The sequence below is a fragment of the Mauremys reevesii genome, linkage group 23 (assembly GCF_016161935.1).
Source record: "Mauremys reevesii isolate NIE-2019 linkage group 23, ASM1616193v1, whole genome shotgun sequence".
Taxonomy (NCBI): domain Eukaryota; kingdom Metazoa; phylum Chordata; order Testudines; family Geoemydidae; genus Mauremys; species Mauremys reevesii.
This window is the reverse complement of record NC_052645.1, coordinates 20,868,051-20,880,105: the sequence shown is the minus strand read 5'-3', so window position 1 is coordinate 20,880,105 and position 12,055 is coordinate 20,868,051. Positions and strand designations below refer to the sequence as shown.

Below are 12,055 nucleotides of genomic sequence, written 5' to 3'. Positions count from 1 at the left end.
CTGGGAGGTGGCAGGGCTGCCTGCTCGGCCAAGCTCCTGCCCCAGGGCAGCGCACACAGCAGGGTCGCTCGCTGGGCACAGCTCCGGCCTGGCTGTGTGCCCATCCGTGAGTCACTCTCTGAGCCTGGGCTGCCCTGTCTGCGGTGGAGTCTGGGGGTCACTGGTGCTGCGAGAGCTCAGCGATCCAGGCAGAGCCCACGGGGAAGGGCGCTGGAGAGACCGGCCCAGACGGAGCAATGCCCCGGCAGGGGCGAGCCCAGGGCTGGTACTTGCCCTGCTCTGCCCCAGTTCGCAGCCCCTCCCTGCACTTGGCCAGAGCCTGGCTGGGCTGTAAGGAAGAGGGGAGCCACCCAGCGGAGAAAGGGGGGCATGACAGCTGGGAGGAGGGTGCCTGGGGGCAGGGCAGGTGGGCACGTCCCACCCCGGTGCCAGGAGCTTTGTGCCGCTCCTGTCGCCTGGGCACAGTGGGGGAGACATGGCCCCCTTGGGGGTGCTGTTCCTGGGGGGTCAGGGGCCTGTCTGAGAAGCACCCCTCTGGTCTGGGGGGAGGCTCCTACACAGCAGGGGTTCGACCAGCACCCAGGTGGGCTCAGTGCTCACCAGAGTGTGTGGCCACATGGCCCATGCAATCCCGCCAGGACCCCCTCCAACCCCTGCCATGGCTCCAGCGCCCCCTGCTGGCCTGCAGTGCGTGGCTGCAGGTGGGGGACAGCGCTGCCAGGCCCCGGCAGGGGCTGGCAGAGAAAGATGGGGGAGCCCAGTCCCTCAGCACCCCCATTTCCAGCTGCAGCTTCCATAGGAGTCAACACTGGGCAAAGTTTATTGTGCATCGAGTGAATGAGCTCCCATTGTCCCCAGTACAGCCAGCCAGGTGCCGGGACGGCCCCCCAAATACAGCCAGCCAAGTGCCAGGCTGGTCCCCCCAGTACAGCCAGCCAAGTGCCGGGCCGGCCCCCCGAATACAGCCAGCCAGGTGCCGGACCGGCCCTCCCAACTCCGATAGAGACAGCCATGTGCCCCCGCTTCCTGGTACAGCCAGCTGGGTGCTGGGCCAGATCCCAATCCCAACGCATATGGCCCCATCCTAGCCCCCTGCAGTTCCCATTCCAGTGCCCCAGAAACTATGCCTGTCCCTAGCAGCGGCTCAGGGGTCGGGTGTTGCCGGTCACAGTGAATTCCGCCTGCAGGACCTCAGAGCTGGCACGTGTCTCCTGGCCCGGCTGCTGCCCGCCCACAAAGAGCGTGAAGGCGCCCGGCTCCAGCTGCCACTGCTCGGCCCAGACGGCGCGCTGCCCGTAGGTCACCAGGAACAGCAGCTTCGCTGCCCGGCCTGCGGCAATGGGCACCCGGCGGAATCCAACCAGCTGCCAGCGGGGCACCGGCACGGAGGGCTGTGCCCAACGCAGGTACAGCTGCACCACCTGCAGGGAGGGGAGCGGTGGACTAGGAACAGCAACGGGGAGCCAAGCACCCAGGGCAAGGCCAGCAGGGACCGAGGGGTCCTGCCAGGTGCTGCTTCTCCCTGGGCAGCGTCACCCCTCAGGGACAACCTGAGACCCCGTCTGGGGCAGAACGATGGCACTGCCTCACCCCAATGCCACAGGAGTCAGCAGAACGCCACCTCTCCTGACCGCCCCGGCCCCACAGGGGAGGAGCCATCAGAGCACAGGGCCCACATGACAACCCCATTCCCCCCACGCCCCGCACCCGGGGCAGGGAGCGCTCTCACCTCTTCACCATCCCTCTGCCCAGTGTTCTCCACCACCACGGAGACGCTGAGGTTGGCGCAGAGGGGCAGCGCCGTGGGGCTCAAGGCCAGGTCCCGGTAGCGGAAGGTGGTGTAGGACAGTCCGTAGCCGAAGGGGTAGAGTGGGGCGCTTGGCCCATAGTACCGGTACGTGCGCCCCTCCATGGTGTAATTCTCCATGGCTGGCACCTGCAGCCACAAGGGAGGAAAGACGTCAGCCACAGGCCATGGTGCCACGCGGGCATGGAGGGGGCCACGGTGCCAAGCTGGCCTCAGGAATGGGTGGGGGAGCTGGGGGTCCAGGGCCACACAGGCTATGGGCCCATGGAGGGATGGCCACAGCTGCAGGGCCGTGCCAACCCTGGGAGTGGGAGGCAGAGCTTACAGCCCTGTCCTGTGGGGCTGGGGCTGTGCGGGGGGCTGGGCTCTGCAGTCGCAAGGGAGGTGCCATGGGGCTGGGAGAAAGGTCAGGTGCTTCCTGGATCGAGCGTCACCATGCCAGGGCAGCTGGCGTCCCCCACTGGGCACCCAGATTTCCAAGCCCCCAGCACCGGTGCCCCTGGGCCTTACCTGGTCCATGCCAGCTGGCCAGGTGGCCGGGAGCCTGCCCGCCGGGCTGGCCCCCTCCTCCCCCAGCAGCACTTTGACGATGGCGATGCCCGCGGCCTGTGCTGGGAAGAAGCACGCCAGGATGGCGCCCACTCCGTGGTGGGCCTGGGCCCAGCCCACGTCCAGTGGCCCCGCGTTGAACAGCAGCAGGATGACAGGGCGCCCGATGGCTGGAAGGGACAGGCCAGGTCAGTCCAGAGCCCGTCCCCTTGGCATGGCAGCTTGGGGGACGACAGCACCCCGGGGCCCCACACGTGGGGCAGTGCGTACTGGGGTCTCATCCCTAGACCAGGCCGACCGAGGTCGGTGATGCTCCGAATACCCCAACTCTCTGTCCCGCTGGGCTCTTCCGTGGGAGCCCATCACTGTGGTCTCTGGGCCATCCACGCGCAGGGGCAATGGGGAGAGGGGCCCCCCCGAGGGTGGGCTGGGCTGAGCCTCAGGGGGTGCTGTGCCCACACATCTGGCCCCCTGGCAGCTCCTCACGGGTGCCCAGATTCCCACCCCCTGCAGGCCCCAGGGTGTGAGTGTGCCCCAAACCACCTCACCCCAGGCCACGGTGTCCTGCAGCAGCTCCTGCTGGCGCCCGGGCAGGGACAGGTCCCATCGGTCTTTCGCCTCTGTCTCCAGGTCAGTCCCTGAGCAGGAAGAGCCAGCGCCAGTCAGTTGTGATGCCCCTGCCCGTGCAGTGCATGTGCCTCATCTCCACCCCCGAGCCGGCGGGGACATGATGTGGGGGGAGCATCCTGGACCCCCTGGCCGAGGGCGCCACGAGGCCGGCAGGGCTCCCGGCGGAGCGTGGAATTGTGGCAGTTGCCATGCTGAGGAGGAGCCCATGCTGCACCCTTTGGGGAGCAGGCAGCCCGGCAGGGGGCCCTGGGCCCTACCCGCCTTGGGCGCTCGCGGGCTGTCTTGGTGGGAGGCGCGTCACACAACCAGCAGCCTGAGCCCTGGCTCCGCAGGCCCAGCACTGCCCCCATGCCAGGCTCTGCCACAGCCTCTTGTGGATCGGGGGGAGGGGGAGGGCAGGAAGGCAAATGCCAGAGCGGCTGAGCCCACTCCCTCAGATCCAGACCAGGCCACCCATCACCGCCCGGGGACGCCGCTGCCCCCGGCCTGCCCTGGCCCCCCGTACCTGTGCCCAGGCACACCACGACGACGTCGGCTGCCCAGACCGCCTCCTCCACCTCGCGCGGCGAGTAGAGCAGGCACCTGGGCTCGCTGCAGCCTGCGGCGAAGCTGACGTTGGCCGGCAGGGTCTCCAGGCCCCTCCTGCACCGGGGGGACCAGCCTGCCATCAGCTATGTCGCTGATACAGGGGCCGTTGCCACGGCATCCGGGCACCCCCCTCTAGATGGAGAATCCGCCCCCCTGGCAGGGCCGAGTGGAACCAATGGGCAATTCTGCAGCAGGCGGGAATGGGGGAGTCCCACCGATGCCCCTTTGCCCTGGGGGTTGCCCGGCTCGGACCAGGAACCAAGCGGTGCCATGTGCCCAGCCCGCAGCGCAGAGAAATGCCTCCCCGGCCAGCTGACGGATGGAGCAAGGCAGCAGCCTGAGCTCCGGGGTTGGGGGATCCCAGTAACCGATGGGAGGGGGGTTGCTCTTGCCCTACCTGGGGGTGTAGATGTACTGGGGGTCCGGGATGGGTGCGTAGTCCCCAAACAGCACCCTGGGGTTGTCGGCAAAGGGACCAACCACCTGCAGAGGAGGGGAAACAGCCAAGGGTGGGACAGGAGCCGCCGCTCCACCCTGGCAGCCCCAGGGCCCAGGTGGCGCACAGAAGCCAGGGGAGGAGGGCCGGGGGGGCCATGGAATGAGCTGTGTGGGTCAAGCGCTGGCCTAATGCAGCCCCTGGCAGCTTTGAGCCTCACTCTGGGGGAGGGCCTGCCGTGCTGCCCCCCCCCCCCATGCAGCGCCTGCCGTCTCTGGGCCCCATCGAGCAGCGCCCACCCCAAGCGCACCTGTGCAGTGCCCCCCCCCGTGCAGTGTCCCTCCGTCCCCAGGCCCCACTGAGCAGTGCCCACCCCGCATCGAGCAGCGCCCACCCCAAGCGCACCTGTGCAGTGCCCCCGCTCACTGTGCAGCCTCCGTCCAGGCCCCCAGGCCCCACTGAGCAGCGCCCGCCCCTCGAGCAGCATCCACCCCATGCAGCGCCCACTGCCCCCATCAAGCAGCGTCCACCCCCCATGCAGGGCCCACTGCCCCCCATCAAGCAGTGCCTGCCCCAAACCCCACCGTGCAGTGCCCCCCCACCGTGCAGTGTCCCCCCGGTCCCCAGGCCCCACCACGCCTTGCTCCCTCTTGCTCTCATGGGCCAGGCTCCAGTGCCCGCCAGGACCCGCAGTCTGCACAGGGCACCCTTTGGTACTGAAGGGTGAGGGGCTGCAGCTTGCTCTGGGGGGTTTGTCTGTGGGTCCCCTGGCAGGCTGTCACGCAGTCCCCAGCCGAGGTGCCCGGTGTGGGGCAGGGAGCCCCAGTGCGGCCGCGGTTCTCTGGGGCAGGTCTGGGGCAGGGCACGCAGTGACTGAGGATGCCAGGGCCCGTGTGCTCTGCCGGGTGGTCAGCACCCCTGGGGCATGCGAGCCAGGAAGTCCCAGCCTGGGGTCCCCCGCGGCCTCCCAGCCCCCACGGCCCCAGAGGATCCCCCCACCCCCGCCCCGAGCGGGACACTCACCGCGATGCGCTTGCCGGCCAGGGCCTGGGCGCTGAGGGGCAGCGTCCCCTTCTCGTTCTTCAGCAGCACAAAGCTCTTGATGGCAGCCTCCACGGCGAGGCTCCTGTGGGTGGGGCTCTGCACGGCGCTCAGGTCAAGGGCGCTGTAGGGGTTCATGGCAGGGGGGTCGAACTCCCCCAGCCGCAGGCGTGTGTAGAAGAGTGGCCGGACCCGGGCCCTCACCGTCTGCAAAGGGCAGCGAGAGCCCGTTACACCGGCGAGGGGGCAGCCGGAGCTCCGAGCTGGGGGGGCCGCTGCAGCCCCACATCCCAGTCACACCGGCGCAGGGGCTGGCTCAAGCTCTCACCCCATATCCACTCTCCCGCCAGTCCCAGGTACACCCAATGCTCCCCCAGCCTCAGCAGGGTGACCCAGCCCAAGCAAGTCCATGCCCTGGGGCCCGGGGCCCTAGTGATGAGCTTGCCGGCCCCCTGCCCTGCTCCGGTATTGTCACCCCACAAGGGCGGGGGGCGTCCCATCCACGCTGCCCCAGAGGCTCTCACCTCCAGCGTGATGTTGCCCTTGGCCACAGCCTCGCTGATGCTCATGAAGACGTTCTCCGTCAGGCTGAAGGACAGCTCCAGGTTGCAGCCAGCGTTCACCGAGGCTGCGGCATGGCGGAGAGACAGGAAACAGCGCGTTACCGCTGGGCTCAGCCTCTGCCCTCCCTTTCCTCCCCCACAACCCAACCAAGTAGCCTCTGTGCCTGCCAGGCTGGAGGCAGTGAGCTCAGCTCTTGAACTGGGGCTCCAGCGCCCTTGTTAACTAGGCCTCATTGGCCCTTGGGAAGGGGAGCAGGAGGGTTTGTACAGAGGGGAAACTGAGGCACATGCGTGTGTGTGACTTGCCCAGGGTCACGTAGCAGGTCAGTGGCGGACCTGGGAATAGAACCCAGGAGTCCTGACCATCAAACCAGTGCCCAACCTTCTCCCTCCCCCACCCCTGACATCCCACCACTGACTATGCCCCTGCCCTCAGATGCCAGTTCTGCTCTAGTAGTACCAGCAGCAGCTGGGCCCTGCCCTGCTCCCAGCCCAGGCAGCTCTCGGCCAAGCGGGGCTAGGCTCCTGGGCCGTGTGCATCCATGCTCACCGATGGCCGTCTCCAGGAAGCTGTGTGTGTAGCGATGGGCCAGCATGATCAGCTCCACGGCCCCCTCGTCGCTCACCACGTAGCCCTGGAAGCCCCACTCTGCCCGCAGGATGTCTGTCAGCAGCTTCTTGTTGGCACAGGCGGGCACGCCGTTGATCCTGCCGGGTTGGGTCTGGCAGTTATTGCAATGCCGAATGCAGCCACCTCTGGGGCGGGGCATGGCAGCTGTTTAACAGTGCCTGGCAGTTTGGGACAGGAAGTGAAGGACAATGCTGCACTCAGTTGGAATTGCAGGGGGATTTACTTCAGCAGAATGTAACTGCCCACCTGGGAACCCCAGGCCACGGGGCTCCTGCCCTGACTCCCCCGGAACTGCCATGAGATCACTAGCAATGACAGATGGAGAGGACTGAGGTTTGACTTCTCTTCTAGAGGACAGCGTCCCGAGCAGCGTGCGGGGGCACTGGCTCAACAGAGACGTGGGTGGAATAGCGCCTCCTCCTGAGCCACTTGGGGACTCCACCCAAATCCCAAACAGAGCCAACCCTGCTCAGCTCGAAAGCTGTACAGCTGCGGTGCGGTTCAGGGCAGAGGGGTGTGTGTGTGAGAACAGCCCTCGTCTCCCCCAGGAGAAGCTAATGCTGAGCACAGGCAAGGAGCAGCCTGCAGCAGGCAGAGACCCCTGCCCCATGCACAGCCCCCCAGCCGCGTGCCCCCGTCTCGGTGCCTGTCCGGCCGCAGGCCTGCCTTGTCCGGTACCTGTTGTAGCTGCACATGATGCTGTAGGAGCCAGCGTGCACACAGGCCTGGAACTGGGGCAGGAAGGTCATTCTCCAGTCCCGCTCTTGCACCTGCAGGATGCAGAGCACTCGGTCAGGGACGCGAGCCTGGCGCAGACCCCACCCCCACCCCGTGGCCCCCAACATCAGCCCTGGCAGAGCTCACCGGGACCCAGGAATCTCTCGGTGCCAACTGGCAGAGAGCACAGAGACATCACAGAATCGTACAGGGATGCCCTAGGCCCAGGGGCGGCTCTACCTTTTTGGCCGCCCCAAGCAGTCATGCGCGGGAGGCGCCCCGGAGCCGCGGGAGCAGCGGACCTCCCGCGGGCATGACTGCAGAGGGTCCGCTGGTCGCGCGGCTCGGCTGGACCTCCCGCAGCTGCGGACGGTTCGCTGGTCCGGCGGCTCCGCTTGAGCTGCCGCAGTCATGCCGGCGGGCGGTCCCGCCGCGCCGCGGGACCAGCGAACCGTCCGCAGTCACGCCTGCGGCAGGTCCGGTCGTCCCGGGGCTCCGGTGGACCTCCCGCAGGCATGACTGCGGCAGGTCGGCTGGCCCAGCCTGCCGCCCCCCCGGGAAAGGGCCGCCCCACACGCGTGCTTGCCGCGCTGGGGTCTGGAGCCGGCCCTGCCTAGGCCAGATATATGCACCCAAGGGTGGCACGTGAGGTCTCTCCCACTGGTTGTAAATGTGTGTACGGGTCATACTTCAGGCGTTCTGTATCTACACTGAAAAGTATGTTCTGAAGATAAGGCAGATCACCGGGGGGGTGACACACCTCAGCCAGGTTCCTGGCAGGCAGGGGGTGACAGAGGCTCATCTATCTGTCTGGTCACACGCGTATTGTGCATCGTAGGTCTTACAATGGATGCCTATGTGCACGCCAAGCCAGGCACCAGGTGTAGGATTGTGAAATCTCCAGGAGAAAAAACGTACAGGAAAAACAATCAGGCAGGAGTGGCGGGGGCGCTGCTTAGGACTAAGATCAAAGGATTAGGCTGGTATATCAGGTACCGCAAGGAAACGCACAGTAACTTTCACCTGGCAGGCAAGCTGACAGCGTGACTCGTCTCCTGAACGAAGATCACAGCCAAGCCTGGAAGGATGGTGGGTGAGCATTGCTCTATCAGGCAGAAAAGGAGCTGGTTCAACAAGCCTGGGTTCTTCACACCTTCAGAGATCCCAGGGCCAGAAGGGAGCACTGGGCTCCAGACAGAGACCTGCCCTACAATCGTTCCTGGGGCAGATCTTCAGACAAACTTCCCACGTGGATGTGAAACTGACCAGGGATGGAGACTCCCCCCACCCCAGGCCTGCTCTAGCGTGTGTGACGAGTTTATCTGAGCTGGTTTCCATCACTCAGCTTGCTCACTCCAATCTCTGGGCTGTGTTAAATGTACGTTCCCTTGTTCTCACTGCCCAGGGCTCGGAGGTGGAACTGGCCTGCTCCTTTGGGAGCTGCAAACCTGTGACTATTGCACGCGTCCAGTGGCTGGTGGGCCTATTGCTAGCGTGTAATAAGCCAGCGGGGCCTGTGGGGCAGCGCTTGTGGCCGGTGGAGTGGGGGAGCTGCCCCCCAGCAGGCACAGACTCTAGCGCTAAGGGTCCCTCACCGCCCTGCGTATCGCCAGGGAGCGTCGCACTCACCTTGGCATCAAAGCTGAGCCTGGAGACGGGCACGTTCTCGGGGCCCCCGTGCACGCTGAAGTGCTTGCAGCCGGCGCTGGCTTTGACGTAACGGGGGTGGTCGCCCTGCAGCCCCTGCACGAATGCCACGGCCAGCTCTGCGCTCAGGAACGGGTCTTCGCCGTACGTCTCCTGAGGACAGACACACACATTGCTGCTGCCGCCCCCTCCCCCCCGCTGCTGGGGCGCTGGCTGTGGGGATGCAACCCCTGCTCCCCCCGGCCCCATCATTGCTCTGCGACAGCTGCCAATTCCCCGCCTGCCCTTCCAAACAGTCCTGGAGCAGCCGCCGCCTGGGGACTTGGAGAAATGAGAGCGCGGGGGGCGAGGGGGCTCTGCAGTCCCTCGTGGGCCCACATCTCAGACACATTAGTGCCAGGAGAGGGAGGGAGCTTGCAGGGTCTGCCAGAGGGGCCCTAACACATCTGGATTCAGGCAGGGAGAAAGTGCGGGGTGTGTTGGGAGGGGATTCCAGGGCACACACCGCTCTGCCGGTGCCCCTCAGTCCCATCTAGAGCCCCCTGCTCTCCCCGTCCTCCCACCCCAGCTCTGCCGGTGCCCCTCAGTCCCACCTAGTGCCCCCTGCTCTCCCCGTCCTCCCACCCCAGCTCTGCCGGTGCCCCTCAGTCCCGACCCACAGCCCCTCACTCCCACACCCCAGCTCTGCTGGTGCCCCTCAGTCCCGACCCACAGCCCCCTGCTCTCCCCCGCCTCCCACCCCCCCCCTGCCGGGGCCCCTCAGTCCCACCTAGTGCCCCCTGCTCTCCCCGTCCTCCCACCCCAGCTCTGCCGGTGCCCCTCAGTCCCGACCCACAGCCCCCTGCTCTCCCCGTCCTCCCACCCCAGCTCTGCCGGTGCCCCTCAGTCCCGACCCACAGTCCCCTGCTCTCCAGCCCTGGGCTCCCCCTCCCCCACCCCAGTCCCGGTCCAGCTGTTACCTGGTTCCTGCCCCACAGCGGGTGTCTCATGATGTTCAGCACTGGGCTGAAGCAGCTGAGGCCTGTGTGGTCGCCGTAGCTGCCCGTGGACATGAAGTAGTTGTGCTTGGCTCTCACTTCCGTGGCAGTGGCATTGGCCACGCGGTGGATGAGCTCGGGGCTGTGGGGGAGGGGACAGCAGTTGAAGCATCGGGGGATGAGCCGGGGCTGTGCCCAGAGATGGCACAGGCCCCCTCAGTGCCACAGCAGCTGCCCCTGCCCTGGGCAGAGCTGGGGCAGGCACATGCCCAGGCACAGAGCCTGCGCTGGCCTAGGCCCCAGCACGGCCTGGGGGGACATGGCAGCACGGAGGCCCCCCCGTTCAGACAGTACCTGAAGGAGGCCGCCAAGCCCAGCGCTTGGGGGAAGGCCGTGGCCCAGCCGGGGGCTTCCCCATCCCCCCTCAGGCACTCGGTGTTCCAGTTGTAGGGCTTGATCCCCAGCCGCTCAATGGGGGGCGCTGGCCCGTTGTACTTAGCGCCACCTCTCGCCATCTGTGGGGCAGACACCAGGTGAAGCAGGGCACTGAGGGACACATGAGGCTGGGCACTCTGCCAAGCGGCTCCCTCGTTCGCCCGGCCTGGCCCTGCAGAGAGGTGGGGCAGCCGCACGCTCGGCTCCTCCATGCCAGATCTCCTTCTCCGTCCCAGCAGGAGACATGGACAGGGCTGGGGAGGCACCATCTGGGGGGATCTGTGGGATGGGAGATTCCAGGGGCACCCAGCTTGACCCACCCGCTCCAATTCAGAAACCCCACCCCACTGGGCTCCCTCCCAGCTCCCTCCCCTCGGGTCTTTATAGGGTGCCCTGCCAGGCCCAGACTCCCCCAGTGGGACGCCGAGGCCCCAGGGATGCTGCCCTTGTCTCACCCACCCCCCATGGGGAGGGCAGAGGCTGTCGCCGCCCCACAGAGGGGATGCAGCGGTCAGTGCGGTTGCTGGTCTGGCTGCAGAGACCCTCTCCATACCTGCAGCACCAGCTCCCCCAGGGTGAGCCGCCCGATGAGGTCGTCCAGCCGCTGCTCCCAGGGCAGGGTGGGGTCCCGGAATGGGTAGTCCTGGGCCAGGCCCAGCCCTGCCCAGAGCAGCAGGACCACAGCACCGAGCCAGCACATGGCGCTCAGGATCCAGCACAGAGCACCGGCTGAGGAGAGAACACATCCATCGATAGCACCTGACAGCACCAGCCCAGGGCCCGGGCACAGCTGGGGCGGGGGCTGGACTCGCAGCTGGTTCCAGCGAGGCTGAGCGCCCCCGGACCAGGTTCCTCACTCGGAGGGATCCCCATAAATCCGTCTGGGGCTTCCCACAGGCTGCACCGGAGCTCTCCAGCCTCAAACATGTCGTTTACCAGCAGGGCTGGCACCCAGCCCCGCACACAGCAACAGAGTGAATTACTGGCAGCCTGGCCACGATCCTGGGGCGCGTCCCAGGTCGGTGCTGCGATAACAACCCCAGACCCATGGCACCAGATGTGGCACAGCTGCCCCAGAGCCATGGCACCAGATGTGGCACAGCTGCCCCAGACCCGTGGCACCAGATGTGGCACAGCTGCCCCAGAACCATGGCACCAGATGTGGCACAGCTGCCTGCCACGCCCAAACTGGAGCCCGCAGGCTCCGTCAATTAACCACACTTGGCAGGACCGGGGAACCCCCCGCCAGGGACCGGGGAACCCCGCTAGAAGCAGCCCCCGAGACCTGGAACGGGGGTGACTGGGGAAGGCCTGGGGCGCCTGGCAGCCCCCCTTCCCCGCAGTGCAGCGGGGCAGAGCCCGACCCTGCAGGGGGTCAGGCGAACCGGCGCTCGCCCCGGGCGCACGGGGCGCTCCCAGCTCCGGGCCCCGCCAGCGCCCCCCGGCGTGTGCCCAGCTCCCCGCCCCGCCCCGCGGGGTCAGTCACCGGCCGAGCGGGGCTCGCTGCGCGCTGCGGTCCGATGGTGGCTGCGGAGCGAGGATCACGAGGGCTCCCGGAAGCCCGGCGGAGGGAGGCGGCGCTGGGGAGGAGCGTTACGCGGAGGGGATCCGGGACACCTCGGCAGCGGGGGGACGAGCCTGGCGGTGCCCTCGCAATGCCGGGGCCAGGTCACCCCAGGCTGCTGTTCAGCCAGGCCAGGAGCCAGGCAGGGGCTCCAGTGACCCAGCAGAGCCCAGCCCTGCCCGCAGCTCCTCGGGATCATGCCCCAGGACGGCGCCTCGGGCTGGCTGCAGGCGGGGCTGAGAGGAGACCCCGGGGCTGAGCCGAGCCGAGCCAGGCTGGGGCCAGCCCCGTGTCCGTGCGTACTGAGGCCTGGCGCCCCTTCCCAAGCAGGCTGGGCTGTGGGTGCAGCGCCCGCCATCCCTGCTGCGGGGGGCCAGGAGGCCAGGCCCGCTGGAGCCGGCTCTCAGGGGCCAGGCAGGAGTCCTGGCAGCACTTCTCACTTGGATCGGAAACCCCAGCTGGACGGGGGA

General features: G+C 67.4%; 1 protein-coding gene across 2 annotated transcripts; it reads right to left on the bottom strand.

Moving 5' to 3' along the window:
• Positions 1 to 723: 723 nt before the first annotated feature.
• Positions 724 to 11,790, bottom strand: LOC120389032 (probable beta-D-xylosidase 2). Of its 2 annotated transcripts, none has more exons than XM_039511171.1 (15): positions 11,307 to 11,322; positions 10,575 to 10,750; positions 9,941 to 10,101; positions 9,569 to 9,728; positions 8,592 to 8,762; positions 6,924 to 7,015; positions 6,165 to 6,322; positions 5,576 to 5,679; positions 5,034 to 5,258; positions 3,972 to 4,057; positions 3,492 to 3,628; positions 2,905 to 2,994; positions 2,318 to 2,526; positions 1,730 to 1,936; positions 724 to 1,421 (listed from the first exon to the last, which is right to left on the bottom strand). In XM_039511171.1, exons 2-15 carry the CDS (start codon positions 10,719 to 10,721, stop codon positions 1,134 to 1,136), a joined length of 2,235 nt encoding a protein of 744 aa, XP_039367105.1. In that variant the 5' UTR covers positions 10,722 to 10,750; positions 11,307 to 11,322; the 3' UTR covers positions 724 to 1,133. The 2 variants fall into 2 exon arrangements, with proteins under 2 accessions (XP_039367105.1, XP_039367104.1); XM_039511170.1 differs by lacking the exon at positions 11,307 to 11,322 and adding an exon at positions 11,508 to 11,790 and having other exon boundaries at positions 725 to 1,421.
• Between the last annotated feature and the right edge of the window lie 265 nt (positions 11,791 to 12,055).

Excerpts from the sequence above, each read along its gene's own strand:
- LOC120389032 (XM_039511170.1), bottom strand. The coding sequence starts at position 10,721 with ATGTGCTGGCTCGGTGCTGTGGTCCTGCTGCTCTGGGCAGGGCTGGGC. Across the intron at positions 9,729-9,940 it reads GGCTTGGCGGCCTCCTTCAG|CCCCGAGCTCATCCACCGCG; the intron begins GTACTGTCTGAA and ends CCTCCCCCACAG. Across the intron at positions 4,058-5,033 it reads TGGCCGGCAAGCGCATCGCG|GTGGTTGGTCCCTTTGCCGA; the intron begins GTGAGTGTCCCG and ends CCTCCTCTGCAG.